This window comes from Semicossyphus pulcher, unplaced genomic scaffold (assembly GCF_022749685.1).
Source record: "Semicossyphus pulcher isolate SPU_LCO1_2020_fin unplaced genomic scaffold, fSemPul1.0.p SCAF_10, whole genome shotgun sequence".
NCBI lineage: Eukaryota > Metazoa > Chordata > Actinopteri > Labriformes > Labridae > Semicossyphus > Semicossyphus pulcher.
Genome location: NW_027211604.1, coordinates 634,061 through 653,120, shown reverse-complemented (window position 1 = coordinate 653,120; position 19,060 = coordinate 634,061). Strand labels below are relative to the sequence as shown.

The window sequence follows — 19,060 nt, the reverse complement described above, 5'->3', positions numbered from 1 at the left end:
TCTCTCTCTCTCTCTTTCCTTATTTCTGATCTGATAGCCGTAATATTGTAACCATCCGTCATTTAAAAGTTTACCACATTGACACGTCACATTTTTAATCCCATCCTTTGATCAGTGACAAGTAACCCCTCCAGCCTCCACAGTCACCACAGGTCCTCCACGATCCTATGAGTTGTCGTCGTCCTCGCTATTGCCCCTCCACACACACACACACACACACACACACACACATACCTCAGCCTGCAGGTGTTGTTCTGTCAAACAGCCTGCAGAGTTTAGACTGGAACCAGTTTGAACTGAAGTAAACACAAACAAACTGTTGACTGACAGCCTGAAGCTCCGCCCACACAGCATCAACACCTTATTAACTTGTCAGTGCTTCACTTTCACCAGGATACATTAACAGGATGTAAAGCTCACGGCTAATGTAGCATGAGCTCCTCAACACATGACCCCGTGGTGTAATCGATCATTAAAGCGACACTCGTCGTTCGTATTTGAGTTTATTTGACATTTTTGGTTCTCTACATGACATCATTGGTTTGTTTTGTGCTGCAGATGTTCAGACAGGAAACAGCTGTGATGTCTGTGTCATCACTTCCTGTTGCAGACCTCTCACTGATATCTCCTACTGACATTGACGATACTCAAGCTTCTATCTACAGGTGCTTCAGCCAATCAAGAGGCAGCTGTACCGTCCCTTTAAATCACATGTCATATAAGTTAAATGATCAGCTCGTTCACTCAGTAACATGAAGCCGTCAGACATGCTCTCATCGTGCCCGACATGCAGACTGCCAAACTGTTTTTCACTTTGTGATGCATTTACTGACCAGCTGAGGACGTGTTAAAGAGAGAGGTCAGAAACATTTGGACTGCTCCTTTAATGCTGAAGACTGTGAATAAGAAGTGGACTTAAACCTGCATTCTCTCTAATGTCCAGCAGGGGGCGTCTCCACTGGTTGTGAAAGTGTGATCCTATAGAAGTCTATGAGAACATGCTCCTCCTCCTCTCCTGATGTATTCCCTCAGTAAACATGTTCCTAATGAGTTTATGGTCTCAGTCTCTAGTTTCAAGTCTTCTTCAACACAGCATGATGTTCATTTAGTCACTGATGCTCCCAGTTAGAGTCACACAGAGCAGGAAGAGGGGGAGGGGCTAAGGCGGGGCTACCTGTGATTGATAGGTCGCTACCACGACCCTGATTAATATCACAGTTGCAGATTATAGAGGTACCTTGCTCACACAGTGTGGCCACTTCTGGCTTAAAAACCAAGATGACTCGTGGCTTCAACACAGTTGTCCACCTCTTATATACAGTCTATGGTGAGAGAGTGTGACCCTTTTTACACCTTGTTGCTTGTTCTATTATGACCTCATACTCAGGTGTGTTTCCTTCAACCGTAAAATTCATTAACTTCAGTCCTTTGATCTCTCTCTTTAACAGGCGCCATCTTGAATTGTGACTGAACACCGGTAACAACGGCAACCTCTTAATTAGGAACAGGTACTGTAGGTCAGTAAACATCACATCAGCAGGTGTTTGTGTGTTCGCCCCCTGGTGGTCAGAATCAGTCAGTGCAGCTTAATAAATGTAAATATGAAGCTTGAAGCGTATACATACAGGATAATATCTGACTCTAATACAGCCAGGAACGATGCTTCTTCTTCTCTACGTTAGCTCAACGTTAGCTCAAAGTTAGCGTTACCGTTCAGGCGATATACGGGAAAGTTTGAGGGGAAATCAAAGTCTCATTGTCACATGACTGCTAACAGGTTATCAGTATTCTAAACGAACATTTCACTTTTTCTTTTTGTCATTTTAGAATTTTCTTTAGCTTTTAATAATGACCCGACTATCCTGAGTACAACACGATAATAATCTGAGGCCAGTTTGTCTTTAGTTTCAAGGCGTCGATCCTCCGCAGGTCAGCTGATCGAGCAGTCATGTGGTCAGGATCGTGTCGGAGCCTGTGTGACTTATTATGGGGTCCAGTGGTTGTTCAAAGTTCCTGGTCTGGTTCTTTACAACCTGTTGGGTCCATTTATGTTGCCAACCTGCGGTCGGTAGCTAGCAGGACGTCGCTTAGCTGAGCTAACCCCAGGTGTCGTGGGTTCAGACAGGAAGCAGGTGGCTGTGGGCCTCGCTGGTGATGTGAAAGCGTCAGAGTCAGGACCACCAGAGCCTTGTGGGGGTCCGAGACGCCGTCCTCGTCTCTGTGAGCATTAGAGTCCGGGGGTGGGGGGCATCAGTCTCTGCTGACACGTGTCTCTGGTGGCCCCGCCCCCGTCATTAGGAGGTGGCGGCCTGTTTGTTGCGGAAAGTTTCAAAGAACGCCATCATCCCCTTCCTCACATTGCTGCTGCTGCCGTTGCCCTTAGTGATTCTCGGCATCATCATGGCGCCACTGCTGCTGCTGCCGTGGTAACAGGTCGTGAGTGGAGGGAAGGCAGCGCCATCCATGGAGTTGGCCCGTTTGACCTTTGACGGGGTCGCACGCCATGACTTGCTTCTGGGGGGAGGAGTCTGAGCCACAAGACACTTCTGATACTGAACCTGAAAGACAGGAAGTACAGCAATGACATCATCGACCAGCAGAGGGCCACAGTGTGATAACGTGAACAACTACTCTACATGTGGTCACCACCAGGGGGCAGAACACCAACTGGACCACTAAATGATCACCTGTAAGAGTTTTACAGGTGTTCCCCTGACGTACCCGCATGTCCTCATTTTAAACACTGGAGGAACGTTTGTCAGTCAGATCAATAACGGAACATGAACAGTTCATTATCATGAATTTGTTTCAATAATTTAAAAGGTTTTTATTTGTCTAATTTCAAAGTTTACACACAAGTATTCAGCCTCCGGGAGGCAGACACCCTCTCTTCTTTTAAGAGTCGACTTAAAACTTTCCTCTGTGATAAAGCTTATAGTTAGGCCTGGCTCAGGCTGGGACCAGCCCAGAGTTATGCTGCTATAGGTTTAGACTGCCGGGGGATCTGACACACCAAGCTTCTCTCTCTCTCTCTCTCCCTCTCTCTCTCTCTCTCTCTCTCTCTCTCTCTCCCTCTGTCTCTCTCTCTCTGTCTCTCTCTCTCTCCCTCTCTCTCTCTCTCTCTCTCTGTCTCTCTCCCTCTCTCTCCCTCTCTCTCTCTCTCTCTCTCTCTCCCTCTCTCTCTCTCTCTCTCTCTCTCCCTCTCTCTCTCTCTCTGTCTCTCTCTCTCTGTCTCTCTCCCTCTCTCTCTCTCTCTCTTGTCTCTCTCTCTGTCTCTCTCTCTCTGTCTCTCTCTCTCTGTCTCTCTCTCTCTCCCTTCTCTCTCTTGTCTCTCTCTCTCTCTCTCTCTCTCTCTCTCTCTCTCTCTCTCTATGTCTCTCTCTCTCTCTCGCTCTCTCTCTGTCTCTCTCTCTCTCCCTTCTCTCTCTTGTCTCTCTCTCTCTCTCTCTCTCTCTCTCTATGTCTCTCTCTCTCTCTCGCTCTCTCTCTGTGCTCTCTCTCTCTCTCTCTCTCTCTATCTCTCGCTCTCTCTCTCTCTCTCTCTGTCTCTCTCTCTCTGTCTCTCTCCCTCTCTCTCTCTCTCTCTTGTCTCTCTCTCTGTCTCTCTCTCTCTCTCTCGCTCTCTCTCTGTGCTCTCTCTCTCTCTCTCTCTCTCTCTCTCTCTCTCTCTCTCTCTCCGTTTCCGGTGTGTGAGCGTGGTGGTGGAGGAGTGTGAGTGGCGCGGAGAATTCGAATGGTTTCTTTCACCTGGTTTCTGGTTTCAGTGTTTTTCTGCTGTATGTGCGTGATCAGGTAAGAGTATTTCTATTCAATCTTTTTGCGGACTGTTCCCAGATTGATCTGCTGGGTTTGAGTGTTTGTTTGGAGGAATGGCGTCCGCCGAGACGCCACCTCCGTCTATCCGGCAGGGAGTCCGGATAGACCCCCCAGACGTGAGTGTGTCTGTGGAGGAAGTTCTGCTGGCTGTGGGAGAGCAGGTGGGACATGACAACCTGTGCTTTGCCTCCCGCATGAATAAAGGTGTGTTGGTGTTTATGAAGACGGAGCCGCTGGTCTTTAAACTCATCGAGAGTGGCGTGGTGCTCCGTGATTTGTTTGTACAGGTGTCCCCGCTGTCAGTGCCCTCCACGCGGATCACCGTCTCCGGTGTTCCGCCGTTCATACCGAACGAGCTGCTGGAGCACGAGCTCCGCAGGTTTGGAAAGTTCGCCAGCGGCGATGTAAAGATCCCAAACTGAAGCATGTACAGTCTCTGAGGAGACAGGTGTTTATGTTTTTGGACTCCCCCGCACACACTGTGGAGGTGTCCTTCAGAGTGAAACAGGGGACGGCGCGTATATGGTGTACGCCAGCTCAGGGGGCATGAAGTGTTTTGAGTGTGGAGATGTAGGACATAAACGCTTTGCATGTCCACACAAGCAGAAGCAGGCTGCTAACGCTGCTAACGCTGCTGATCCATTTGGCGACCTGTTTCGGGCTGACGCCGCGTCCGAGCGCGGAGGCTTGGCTGCGGCTGCGCCCGCTGTTGTGCCCGCTGTTGTGCCCGCTGCTGGGGCGGCGACGGGTGCAGAAGTGGATTATGCTCCTCATGCTGCTGTTAACTCTGAATCATTTAGTGTAAATGATGAGTCAATGAGAGAGGCTGTAGAGATGCAGGTGTGTGCAGCAAATAATGGTCAGTCAGGTAAGTCTAGTGATGTGTCTGTAGCTGCTGTAAACCTGAGCAGCTCTCAGTCTGCAGCAGCTGAAGGTGAATCCCACCTTAATGATGAGGAGGCAGCTCCCGTCAGCACAGGAGGTGTTCAGACAGGGTGTAGTCAGGCTTCATGTGATGGAGAGGACATGGAGGAGGACTATGACTCTGATAACACTGAAACCTCTAACAGAGGCACAGACCTCTATACCTTAGGGGAAATAAATAGTTTCATGGATGAAACATTTAATAAAAAAGCTGTGAAGGTGAGTGATTACTTCAGTGACACAGAGAAATGTATTAAATCAGTCATCACTCTGAAGAAACAGGTAGGTTTTGACCTCCTGGACGAAAAGAAAAGGTTCAGACTAAAGAAACACATCACTAATCTGAGAAGAGTAAAGAGTTTAACGGTCCGTAAATCTCGAAGATAAAATGATCATGCATCACAAGGTGTTTCTTCTTCACAGTTGTTTGCTTGTTTCTGTCTGTCTGCTCTTTCGGTCTCTTTTTTCTATGGGGAGCCTTAGAGTAGGATCTCTAAACATTAATGTTTTTCTGATCAGGGATGTGATTGATGTGTGTAACGTGTATGATGTAAATGTTGGGATTGTGTCTTTGGATCAGGAGAAGGCGTTTGACCGGGTGGACCACTCTTATTTGTTTTCTGCACTCAGGGGTTTTGGTTTTGGTGACGGGTTTGTATCGTGGCTTGGTTTGTTGTACAGGGGTGCACAGTGTTTGGTGAAGATGGGGGCAGGGTTGAGCCGGCCAATCCCTGTACAGCGAGGGATCAGGCAGGGCTGCCCCATCTCTGGCCAGTTATATAGCTTAGCTATTGAGCCCTTGCTGTGCAGGTTGAGGGGTCGGCTCAGCGGGTTCTCTCTACCCGGGTCCTGTGGTGTTGAGCGTCCCCTTACAGTCTCTGCTTATGCAGATGACATAAACATCTTCATCTGTGGCCGGGGGGATGTTCAGTGTCTGCAGGACACCCTGTCCCTGTATGAGAGGGCAACATCTGCACGGGTGAACTGGGCTAAGAGCGAGGCTTTGTTGTTGGGTCAGTGGAGGGATCAGGCAGTGCCCAGTCTGCCTGGCGGTCTTGAGTGGGGGAGGGAGGGGCTGAAGGTGTTGGGGGTATTTTTGGGCACTGAAGGGTTTCAGAGACAGAACTGGGAGGGATTAAAGGAGAAAGTGTGTGCACGGTTGTCTAAATGGAAATGCTTGCTGCCGCAGTTGTCGTATCGGGGAAGAGTCCTGGTCGCCAATAACTTGGTCGCCTCGACTCTCTGGCACAGACTCGTGGCTCTGACACCACCAGCAGGATTGATGGAGGACATACAGAGGGCAATAGTGGACTTTTTCTGGTCTGGTAACCACTGGATCAGGACAGCAGCTCTTTACCTGCCAGTGGATGAAGGTGGGCAGGGGCTCATCAGCATCAAGGCCAAGATTGCCTCCTTCAGACTGTTCACAGCACAAAGGCTGCTCTATAACTGTGGTCCCAGTTGGCTGGATACAGCTCAGCTGCTGCTGAGGAGAGCCGGACGTTTTGGGTACGGTAAACAACTGTTCCTGCTGCAGCCTGAGGGCTTGGACCTTCCTGGTCTGACGCCGTTCTACAGCTCAGTACTGCAGGCATGGCGGATGGTTACGGTTTCTCGTGTGGCTGAGGAGACTGCGGGCATGTGGTTGTTCGAGGAACCCCTGTTTTTCAACGGCTTCATCAGGACTCAAACCCTTCAGTCAGCCACCCTGCGGTCCAGCCTCAGGGGGGCAGACTGCACCAAACTTGGTCACCTGATGAGGATGACATCTACCTCTGTGGACTTGTTTAGAGAGAAGACCAACATCACATCCACCAGACTGGTCCACAGGGTGGTGGAGGAGGTCTGTGCTGCACTTCGCAACCTCTGAGGACCTTTGTGAGGAACCGGACTCTGTGTGGCCAGTGGTCTGAGGGCAGCGAGTATGGTTTTCCCTCCCTGTCTATTGCCCCAGCTGTGGGGGGGTGGCAGGAGGGGGCTGGTCAGCTGCTGTCCCTCAGAACCCCTCTCCTGGACAGGTTCCAGGACGCAGGGAAGAAGGCCCTCTACCAGGTGTGTGTCAAGGTCCTCCATGTCCGGTCCTTGTCAGGGATGAGAGAGTCGAGGTGGGCTGAGTTCTTTGGTCCAGACGTTTCCCCAAAAGGCAGCTGGCGGTCCCTGTACAAGCTGCCCGTTGAAAAGCGGACAGCTGACCTCCAGTGGAGGATTGTACACGGGGCAATAGCTACGAACAGATACAGAGCACACATTGATCCTGGGGTGGGAGAGGGCTGTTTGTTCTGTCCTCAGACTGAAACCTTGTGTCATTTATTTGTTGAGTGTCCGAGGCTCGCTCCTCTGTTTGGCCTGTTAAAACAATGGTTTCAGGCTCTCGGGGAGACGTTTTCTATTGTTTTGTTTGTGTTTGGACCGAGATACTCGGTCAAAAAAAAGAGAACTTCATGATGATGAACTTCATCTCTGGTTCTGCTAAGTTGGCCATTTGGTTAACAAGGAAGAACCAGGCCCTGCTCCCTTGTGTTGAAGGTTCCTGGGGATCGTTGCTGCAGACCACCTGCTGCTGTGGACCTGCTCGACTGCAACAACTACTAACATCAGCCTTCCCCATAGTATCATTGTTGTTGCTGCTAATGCTAATAGTAGACCTGTTGACTTCAACTGTTACAATTACGATTACCTCAGCCTTTATCATTACTCTGCTTCTCTCGCTAATTTATTTTTTGCTAATCTTCACCCTAGCGACACGGTCGGCCGTTATTATATTATATTATATAATTATTACCACTATTATTGGCATTGTAACCATAAGTATGTGTCTGTTGTTGTTCATGTAACAAGGACATATGTTGTTGTTGCTCTCTCTGCATGTCTCTATCCTGCATCTCCTTCTGTCCCATGTTCGGCCCATCCAGTCGAGGCAGATGGCTGTTCAACATGAGTCTGGTTCTGCTCGAGGTTTCTGCCCGTTAAAGGAAGTTTTTCTGCCAATGTGCCGAATTGCTAAGTGCTACTCATGGTGATTCATGTTGGGCCTCTCTTTAAATAACAGAACAAAGAGTCGGTCTAGACCTGCTCTTTCTGTAAAGTGTCTTGAGATAACTCTGGTTATGATTTGGAGCTATACAAATAAAATTTGATTGATCAGATTTGATCAATGAAATATCATTTTTTATTGTTAATGTGTGAAGGGACAGTCAAGGAAACTTCTCCAACTTCCTCCATCGGCCCTAACAACCTGTGGGCTGATTTTTATGTGAGGCACTCGGGCCGGAGAGCTCATTCTGCACCACTACAGTCAGCAGTGAGCAACACGAGACAACACAAGCTGTGAAATGGAGACGGGTGCAACAAACGACAGCAGCCACAACAACACCAACACAAACTACACACAAAAATAAAAACAAAAATATGTTTTAGCTAGTGAAGCCGTCTGACCAAACAGGAAGTGACCGACGTCAGGGGGAGATTTTGGACATGACTGAAGTTCTCTTAACGGCCGACCGTGTCGCTAGGAATGAGGATTTTTTGAATGTTACATATAGCACCTTTAACAGACCTTAATTCTTCAGTTCATGTGTTCATGTGTTCATGTGTTCATTGTTAGAGGTGATTATTTATTTAAACTGACTAAATCAGGTGAAAGTCATCAGTCAGTTTATGTCGTACACATTTAAAGAGCTGATGTTTCTTAGAGGTAAGAGTCAGACGTCTTTCTGCAGATGGTGTAATCTGTTTCCTGTGTCGTGACCTCTGGAGTTGTAAACCTAGTGGTCCAGCAGCTCCCTGTTCTGGTTCTGGTTCTGGACTCACCATGCAGGCAGCCTGGACGGCCTCAGACAGGATCCCAGCGTCCGGCTCGCACCAGAACACGTGACACTCGAAGCGCTGCGTGCCGCCATCCACAATCACGGCGAAGGTGTGGCTGTCATGGCCAACGCCCAGAAAGGTGAGGAAACGCACCTGACACTCCCAGAAAGGCTCCTCCCCCTCCTGTCAGGAGCCAACCAGAGGACAGAGACAGAATGAGGTATGTGTTGACCTTTGACCTGCCAGGTGAAAAGTTAGTTTGAAAGATGGCGTACCTCCCCCTTCCACAGAGACAGGATGTTGTCGGTGACGTGGATGACGGTCGGCTCCCACTCGTCTCTGTCTGTGGAGTTCATTATGCTCTCTATGGCTCTGTTCAACACCTCCATACCTGCACACGCACATGCACACGCACACACACGCACACGCACACACACACACACACACACACACACACACACAGCCTTAAAGTAACACAGCCTTGAGTAAAGCACCGTTAGTAACAGTGTACACAAGCTGACTGATGGTGCGTTCAGGTGTAACAGGTGAGATTCTGTACCCATGGCTCTGGACACTGGCAGGTTTCCGATGTACTGGACCTCAAACTTCTGGACCTGCTGCCGGACTGCCTCCAGGAACTCCACTGAAACACAGAGAGGAGGAGGAGTCAGCAGAGGACCAATCAGAGAGCAGCATGTGACGTCAAAGCAGGACAGGTGAGTTACCTTGTCTGGGCAGGTCTTCAGGTGAGATGCTCTCCATCGTCAGAGAGCGAGAAGGCCTCATGAGCGTCTTCTCTGATGTCATCATCTGCAGACAGAAACACACGGCAACTTCAGCAAACCTCCACGTTCACACTCAACCAACCAGGAGCTCATCTACTGTCTGTTTACTGATCATAAGCTAACGTTAGCATGCTATCATTCTACATTCAGAGGATAAACATAATGAACATTAAACTTCCATCATGGACACCCCTCTCATCCCCTGCATGACACTGTGGGGGCTTCAAGCAGCTCCTTCAGCAGCAGTCGAGACCAGCAGACAGGTCCTTCATCCCCACTGCTGTCAGACTCTATAACACCTCATTATAGTGCAATAACTGTACTGCAAATATCATCAACATTCATACTACAATTATAGATATTCTCCCTCCAATATAACGTTTATTACATACCAAGTTCGTGAATGCTGTGCCGTAATCGACTGTAATATGTTAATCTCCCGTGTGGTTTGAATCATGCTGCACACCTGTCTGTTCTTATCTTTTAAAGTGGCTGTACAATTTACTGTGCAGGAACAAAATCCCATGCATCTCAGTCCACAGGTGAATGTGTGCACATAGTGTGTGTAGTTTTTTTAGTTTTTTTTGTGACTGTTTTTTTAATGTTGTCAGATGTTTTCATCTTTTGATTGTGTCTTCTTTGTGTCTTCTTCTTTACTTTATTGAATTTGTCTGTTTTGTGAGCTGCTGTAACGAGTACATTTCCCCTTTGCTACATCAAGATAGTGCACATGGTAAACTTTATGCTAAGCTAATGTTTGTATGCTAAGATGCTACATTAAACGGATTAACTTTGAATAAATTGAGTAAGCTAATGTTGACTTGCTAGCACTAAACCTTAATAGGGTGAACAACATGGTGAACATTATGCTAGGCTAATGCTAGCATGCTTACATACATGTAAAGGGCCAGGCAGCAGACTCACTGACCTTGGAGCACATCTCGTGCAGCGCCGTGGCGATGGCTTTAGCCGGAGCGTCGCAGCGAAAAACGTGACACTTCAGCACACAGCTGTCCTTATCACCCGCCACGAAGGCAAAGTCCCTGAACACACCACACACACACACACACACACACACACACACACACAGACAGAGTGGACCTGTCATGTTTCAGCTGAGGGATCAATGGTCATGTGATCAGCAGGTGAGATCAATAAATGGCCCTGACACCTACAGAATGTGAGGATGAGTGACTGTGAGCGTGCGTGGCTTTGGATGTGAGAGGTAAAGGTAGAGAGGTTTACCTGTCCCTGCCCAGGTGGAGGGGGGGTGGGGGGGCGTGTTAAAGAAACAGAGAGAGTGAGACTGTTAGTGATAACAGACAGGACAGCCAACTGAAAGGTGAGAATGAGTCACATTTGAGCGTGCTCAAACATCCAACTCTGATAAAGAGATGTTGTAGTTTAGCCTAGCTTAGTATAAAGACTAGAAGCAGGGGGAAGTGTTAGCCTAGCTTATTTAGCAACATGTAAATGAATTTATTAATCGCCTCCTGACATCTTTTTAATGATTAATGACCGAACTGTCCTCTGTCTGATCTCAGGTCAGATCAGACAGCTGCTCTCTGATTGGCTCACCTGCCATTGTTGCAGCCCACCCCCCACACACGGATATTGATGATTGGCTGACAGTGCAGAGGGGTGTGGTCTAAAGGGTCCAGCAAGGTCAGAGTGTCTTTCTTCAGAACTAACATCATCTCCCGACCCTGCAGACAGACAGGCCGGCAGACAGACAGGTCAGTGTACAGACAGACAGACAGGTCATTTTACTGAACAGGTCGAACAACACCCCAAAAGTCTGAACAGGCTCCATTTCAAAACCAGATTCTGGTGCGCTCAACCAGTTTTAACCTGTTTAATCTGGATTGTTAGAGTCTAAACAGGTTTAATCTGGATTGTTAGAGTCTAAACAGGTTTAAACTGGATCGTTAGAGTCTAAACAGGATAAATCTGGATCGTTAGAGTCCAACCAGGTTTAATCTGAATCGTTAGAATCTAAACAGGATGGATCTGGATCGTTAGAGTCTAAACAGGATTGATCTGGATCGTTAGAGTCTAAACAGGTTTAAATTGGATCGTTAGAGTCTAAACAGGTTTAAACTGGATCGTTAGAGTCGAAACAGGATTGATCTGGATCGTTAGAGTCTAAACAGGTTTAAACTGGATCGTTAGAGTCTAAACAGGTTTAAACTGGATCGTTAGAGTCGAAACAGGATTGATCTGGATCGTTAGAGTCTAAACAGGTTTAAATTGGATCGTTAGAGTCTAAACAGGTTTAAACTGGATCGTTAGAGTCTAAACAGGATTGATCTGGATCGTTAGAGTCTAAACAGGTTTAAACTGGATCGTTAGAGTCTAAACAGGTTTAATCTGGATCGTTAGAGTCGAAACAGGTTTAATCTGGATCGTTAGAGTCGAAACAGGTTTAATCTGGATCGTTAGAGTCGAAACAGGTTTAATCTGGATCGTTAGAGTCAAAACACGTTTAATCTGGATCGTTAGAGTCTAAACAGGATTAATCTGAATCTTGATCCAGGTCTAAGAAGATGGGCTAAAAGTTTGGAGAGACTTAAATAAAACTGGGCTTGAATTAAGACCACAGACAGACAGACAGATATAGGTTCAGTAGGTGTCTCACCTCCCCCCAGGCCCCTGACCTGTCTCTCTGCTCAGGGCTGCTGCAGTGAGACAGCTGCTGTATGACATTACTGACAGCGAGACTGCTGCGCCCAGGAGACAGGTCCTCCTCCTCCACCTCCAACCAGCCCAGAGACCGCACCGCAAAACACTGACAGGAGGAGAGAGAGACAGGCAAAGAGACAGACAGTTAGAGGGAGACAGATGAGGGGATTAAGCGGTCAGAGGGTTGTAGAATGACTAACAGAGAAACCAGGACAGAGAGAGAGAGACAGATTAAAGCAGATTAATATGAAGCTGTGACACGGAGAGATTAGAGGAGCACAATAATGTGGGTCTGATGATGATGTCATCTTTAACTTCCTGTGACATCACGTTGTCACACCTGCAACAGGTCAGTCAGGTTATGAAGACATAGTTGTTGCTGTTGTGGTTTGTTGTGTTGTTGTTGTTGTTATGGTTGTGTTTCTTGTTGTGGTTTGTTGTGTTGTTGTTGTGTTGTTGCTGTAATGGTTGTTCTGTTGTGGTTGTTGTGATGTGTTTGGGTTGTTGTTGTTGTTGTTGTAGGTGGTGGTGGTGGTATGTCGTTGATCAGGGGTCGTGTCAGAAAGCAGGTTCAGTGAAACCCCGAGTTTGTTAACCCTGAAATGAGGGAAACCTCGGGTTTGCCGTTTCATTAGTTTAATATTTAAAATCTGACTGAAGTGAGGTTCAGCCATGAGCCTGTTCTGCCTGAGCCGCACCTTTCAATGATGTTCAGGTGTTTTATTTTTAACTGCTTCCATGTATGTTTTTTTCTCCCGCTGCATTGCTCCCAAATTAATATAAATTTTAGCTTCCGGTCGTGATGAAGTATTAAATAAACAGACCAGTTCAAACTGACGCGTTCACTCGAGCAGCAGCTGCAGCCGTGTTACTTTATGTTTCTAAAAACATGCTCGTATTCGCTGAACGTCCGCGTGAGGATTTCGAGCTCCACTGGTGTGACGTAGGAGGACCTCTTTTTGTGTGCCGTTGCCATGGTGAATCATGCACGCACTTAGCTCCGGCTGAACCTACTCAGAGTTGATTGAACTAACTCTGATCAGCTGTTCTGAAACCAAAGAGCGAATTTCAACTCAGAGTAAGTCAAACCACAGTCTGGGGTTAGACTGAGGGTTTGTTGAACCTCCTTTCTGAAACGGGCCCCAGTTGTTGTTGTTGTTGTTGTTGTTGTTGTTGTTGCTACCTTGGCGTCTGGGCCATGGTTGGTGAGATAATCTTCATGCCAAGAAGACCTGAGGGGAAAACAGAATAATATATATAAACCATACAGATTGTGTGTGTGTGTGTGTGTGTGTGTGTGTGTGTGTTACCTGGCCTCAGGTGGTCCATCTGTCTCTGTTTTGGAGCTTGGCTGTCCTGTTTCTTCCTGCTGAGATAAAACGCCACAGAAGAATGACTTCAGTTTTGCATCAGACAAACCTGAGCTGAGCTGTGCCAACTCTGCAACACAGGACTAACTGGTTTCCTTTAGACTAACTGGTTTCCTTTAGACTAACTGGTTTTATTTAGACTAACTGGTTTTATTGGACTAACTGGTTTTATTTAGACTAACTGGTTTTATTGGACTAACTGGTTTTATTTAGACTAACTGGTTTTATTGGACTAACTGGTTTTATTGGACTAACTGGTTTCCTTTAGACTAACTGGGATGAGATGTTCTGACCTGTGTGTCGAGCAGCTGAGGTTTGGCGCTGAGGCGGGGGTGTTGCCACTGGGTGGCGCCAGTGGGAACGTGCCAGTAATAAGTTCCTGTTGAGTCTTTGATGGTTCTCCAGCCGGAGGGAAGGTCCGGATCCAGCAGCAGGTTCTGGTCTGTCCAGATGTTGTCTGCACAGACACACATAGATAAGACCCTGATGTCCCGTAACGCCCCCTACAGGCTGAAGGGTGTATTACAGTCACATTATAACAGGACAACATACTAAGGGCTTATTGGTGAGACCTGGGCTCTGGGTGCAGGTAAGCACTCTTTCATTTCTCCAGGAAAACATATTTTCTACTCAGACTGTTAAATCTGATTTGATGTGTGTGAAGTTTAAAGCGCCCGACGCCATTGGGCATTTTTTCCTTATTGTCCAATGGGATGAAATGGAGAGGAGGGCCTTCTGTCAGTTTACAATGTAACGTTAGGTTAATGACAGCTAATGATACAGTGTTTGCCTTAACAACAGTAGAAAAAAAGGCACAGCGAGCTGCTCTTCTTTTAACCGTAGGCTTCAACAAAAAGGCAGTGCGGTGCACCTCACGTTTTGCAGGCTGTAAAACGTGTTCTGTCTGACACTCAGAGCTGCTGCTAAGGACAGGTAGGTGCAGTGATGGCAGGACAGTCTGAGGTGCACAGACATGAGCTGATTGGTCAGCAGACGTCGGTCATTTAACTACATTTAGCACCACTGAGGTTATGTTCAGAGAATACACCGAAGAGCATCACTCACGACCTCTCAGTCTTTAGTCTGCATTTGTTTCACACTTAGTCTGAATTAACAGTGTCATTGAGCTGTTAGCCGCTCCTATTAACTCCTGTTAGCTGCTGTTAGCTCCTGTTAGCCCCTGTTAGCTGCTGTTTACTCCTGTTAGCTGCTGTTAGCTGCTGTTTACTCCTGTTAGCTGCTGTTAGCTGCTGTTTACTCCTGTTAACTGCTGTTAGCTGCTGTTAAATCCTGTTAACTGCTGTTAGCTGCTGTTAGCTTCTGTTAAATCCTGTTAACTGCTGTTAGCTGCTGTTAACTGCTGTTAGCTGCTGTTAAATCCTGTTAACTGCTGTTAGCTGCTGTTAAATCCTGTTAACTGCTGTTAGCTGCTGTTTACTCCTGTTAGCTCCTCTTAGCTGCTGTTTACTCCTGTTAGCTCCTGTTAGCTGCTGTTTACTCCTGTTAGCTGCTGTTAAATCCTGTTTACTCCTGTTAACTGCTGTTAGCTGCTGTTAAATCCTGTTAACTGCTGTTAGCTGCTGTTAGCTTCTGTTAAATCCTGTTAACTGCTGTTAGCTGCTGTTAACTGCTGTTAGCTGCTGTTAAATCCTGTTAACTGCTGTTAGCTGCTGTTTACTCCTGTTAGCTCCTGTTAGCTGCTGTTTACTCCTGTTAGCTCCTGTTAGCTGCTGTTTACTCCTGTTAGCTGCTGTTAAATCCTGTTTACTCCTGTTAGCTGCTGTCAGCTGCTGTTTACTCCTGTTAGCTGCTGTTAGCTGCTGTTTAGTCCCGTTAGCTGCTGTTAGCTGCTGTTAGCTGCTGTTTACTCCCGTTAGTTGCTGTTAGCTGCTGTTAACTCCTGTTTACTCCTGTTAGCTCCTGTCAGCCTCTGTCAGCGCTTGTTAGCTTCTCCTGTTAGCAGCTCCTGTTAGCTGCTCCTGGTAGCCGCTCCTCTCGGCCACTCCTGTTAGCTCCTGTTAGCAGTATAGCTAATGTACAGTGGATTACTTCCTGAAGAACCCTAAAACATGATGACTTTTTTTCAGTATGGGGGGGGCAGTAATCAGAGGTCAAACTTCTTTCCAGGAAGAGATGAAAGAGGAGAAGAAACTGAAGAGGGTCTGAATAATTAATAAACCAACAGGGACGAAACGCTGAATCAGCTGATGGAGAGACAACGATATGAGTGGAAGAGGTCGGGGGAGGGGAGCAGCGGTCGATACAGCCTCCCAGCAGAATGTTCGTATGTAGTAAACGATCTTCTTAATGTACAAACGTGGTTTTGATGCAGAAACATAATCCAGTAGTTTCCGTCACAGAACGTCATGAACGTACGAAACTTGTTCTTAACCAAACATGAAGCACGGTGGTAACTTTCTTCTCCCGCTCGTACTTTAACCTGAAGCTGTGGCAGCTTCACTTGTTTCATTTCACTCGTTCACAAACAGAAAGCTCTGAGGGTTGTAAAGTAACGGACCAGAGAACTCAGATGTGATGAGATGCTGTCGTCTTGGAGCTAAAAACAGAAACAAACTTCAAACAGTCAGAACAGGAAGTGACACTGAGCTGATCTGAGGACACACCTCCATCGTGTTCATGCAGGACAACATGAGCAGTGAATAAACGCTGACGGAGATGAAACAGGTCTGAGGTCAGTGTCACGTCATCAGACAGCTGCCGCTGACTCATCACCGTATAAACTCTGTATGAACACAGTGTGAGTGTGTTCTGTCATCATGACCTACACACACACACTCAATCTGTCCTCTGTATCACACACAGCATCTTACCGTGTGTGTCTGTGTCTGTGTCTGTGTGTGTGTGTGTGTGTGTGTGTGTTTGCTCCTGTACTTCTATCTGAGTGAGGTCCGGTCTGACCTTGTTTCAGAGTGAGGTCATGTGACTGATGGAGGAAATCCAGCCACCTATCAGAGTCAGAAAGCTGTGACTAAGCCCCGCCCCTCTGAGAGACTGTCTCTGACCTGTATTTTCTTCACCAGCAGGTTGGAGTGAAGTCATTTATGAAACAGTGAGTCCTTCATATCAGACAGAATAAAAAAACAGCTTCTCTTTAAGCTTTTAGCAGCTGAAGCTGATGTAAGCTAACGTTCATGCTAAAACTCCCTGAGCAGACCTCAGAGCTCTCATTGGTGCCCGTATGAAGACTAAGTTGTAAAGCTGGTGTGTATGTGTGCCGAGGTGCCCGGTCTGTCCCCACATATGACCTGTACTCTCAGATCAGCCTCTACAGAGGCTTTGTCCCCTGGTAGACAGCAAACACTCGCTGCTTTTACACAACCTCTTCCAGACGGGACTGTTACGCCTCACTGTCTGTGCTGAACTCACACAGCTGTTTGTTTACACGTCGTGCCTCCATAATGCACTGGGACACCAATATTACACCACTGTGAGGTGCAGTGTAAAAGTATAAAGGCGGTGTAACAGCAGAGCTTCGCTACGTTAAGGAAAATGGCGGCTGTGTGCATATGGTCTAAAGAGGAGCTAACTCACAGATCAATAAAGATGAACATCAACGTATGATTACTCCGTCAAGTTAGCTTAACGTGCTGTATTAAAAGTGTCCCATTGTGCTGATCACATCCTTTATATTCAGGTACAGATCACTGTGTTGAGTTTATAGGTGGATATGTGCTGTTTAAACTTTCTAACAGACGATAACACAAACAAACAGACAGACAGCTCCTGTTCTGAGAGCTTAAATCAGTGTTTTTCTGAATGGAGTCTGGTGTGTGTGCAGAGAGCGATGTAACGTCTGTGTGTGGTTAAAACAATCATCTTCCTCTAACAAAAAGGTCTATCTCTGTAGGGATCCTTTCTGTCATGTTGTCACACACTTAGAATAACAATCTGAGCCTGTCATTGGAAACAGCAAGAACTTTTAGTGGACGACCTTTGACCCATCAAGGAGCCTGCGTTACTGTGACCTATCAGTCATTTCGACCTTTGAATGTTCAAGATTATGTAGCAGCCAGGTTTGATTTACGTTTCTACTGTAGGTATGAAGCTAGTTAGCCAGGTATGCTAATGCTAAAGCAGAAACCATAGTTTCCTCTTCCCTCAGAGCTCCAGGTACACGAGTCAGCATGTGAAGGAATACACACCGAGTCCAGGGAGGGGTCAGGTAAATATCACACAGCAGATAGGTGTGAGGTGAAAGGTGGGGGTGACATGACGGTGCAGACGGGGTCACAGTAAATCCAGAGCTGCTCAAACCACACTGACCCATTTCTCTGTTTGTCTGCAGCTGTTCAGTGAAACAGACTCGACATGTAAACAGAGTAGACAGGACGTCCCCGTAAGCCTGCAGGATTACAGGGTCCTCTGTTTGCCTCTGTGTGTGTGTGTGTGTGTCTTACCGTCATAGTTGACTATGATGATGGCCAACATGTAATCTTTGCCCATCATGGCTCCGCCCTCCTACGTGTGCGGTCCAATCAGCTGATCGCCCTCCAACACACACTCACACACACACACGCGCACACACACACACAGGCCCAGATGACAGATGTAAAAGCCTCCTCCTGCCCGTCTCTCTCTCTGTCTCTCTGTCTGTCTCGGTGTCTCTCGTCCCTCCGTCCGTCTCTATCTCAGACGACACCATCAGTCTTCTTCTTCTTCTCTTTTATTTTTATTTCCTGTCCCGGCTTTCTCTCTCTCTCTCCTCTCGTTCGTCCCTCCTTTCTCCCACTCGTCCTCTCTCTCTCTCCTCTCTGTGGGATGAAGGATGCTGTTTTCCTCCTCCTCGCCCTCCCTCTCTCTCTCCTCTCTCTCCTCCCCCTGCTGATGTCATCACTCCCCTCCCTCTCTGGCTCTGCCTCACTCGACCTTCACTGTAAAAACATCACTTTAAAGTGCACTTTCATTAAAATCACTACCGCAGATATTCACTGACACATCATGTTTTAGAGTTCATGCTCCAGCAGATCCCCTCACACCTGTTCTCATTTACTGGTTTAGAGACACAGAGACAGATGAGACATACACTCACCTTTCAGACAGGTGTTCTTTAACTACACTGTAATTATTGACATTGTAGTTTGTGTCTGACTGGACTGCGTTGTATCGAATCCCTGTCTATGAGCTCATCAGTAAATACATACAGACAGGTGTTGGTACCTTGTGGTAAACAGATCGGAGTCCTTGTTGCTCTGAATTAAATGTGACACACTGGGCCTCATGCACGAAGCGATGTACGAACAAATCCAACTTTGTTCGTACCCATTGGTTTCCGGGATTCACCAGTGATTTCAGATTTTTGCTCGTCTCTGGGGTCGGAGAACATTTTCTGATTGGTGGAGAGCACTCTTACCAAGATAAGAAGGAAACCTCAGGTTTTCACAGTCCACAATTGTTTGTCCTTTTTAAAGCTGAGAAACATAAAAAAAATGTATCATGTAATCAAATGTAGGTTATTGTATGTTTTTATTGGAATTGTAATGATTGGATTGTTGAATTTTTGGGCTAAAGGGATCTTATTGGTCAATTGATCCCAATTAAGACGATAAAAACCCCTGGATGTGTTTTCTGCTCACATGCTGCTGTTAGACGCGTTGGCCACCCAGGCCTTACACAGAGCGCGCACTGATCTAATACGAGACGGATGATTGGCTGCTG

At 47.0% G+C, this 19,060-nt stretch overlaps 1 protein-coding gene across 2 annotated transcripts; it reads right to left on the bottom strand.

Annotated features, from left to right (window-relative positions):
* Positions 1-487: 487 nt before the first annotated feature.
* On the bottom strand, positions 488-18,190 carry apbb3 (amyloid beta (A4) precursor protein-binding, family B, member 3). Of its 2 annotated transcripts, none has more exons than XM_069670673.1 (12): positions 17,803-18,190; positions 13,678-13,841; positions 13,325-13,383; positions 13,198-13,246; positions 11,971-12,120; positions 10,911-11,038; positions 10,261-10,375; positions 9,273-9,357; positions 9,107-9,190; positions 8,823-8,938; positions 8,551-8,730; positions 488-2,558 (listed from the first exon to the last, which is right to left on the bottom strand). In XM_069670673.1, the coding sequence occupies exons 1-12, from the start codon at positions 17,849-17,851 to the stop codon at positions 2,295-2,297; spliced, it is 1,443 nt and encodes a 480-aa protein (XP_069526774.1). In that variant the 5' UTR covers positions 17,852-18,190; the 3' UTR covers positions 488-2,294. The 2 variants fall into 2 exon arrangements, with proteins under 2 accessions (XP_069526774.1, XP_069526776.1); XM_069670675.1 differs by having other exon boundaries at positions 13,325-13,380.
* Positions 18,191-19,060: the final 870 nt, after the last annotated feature.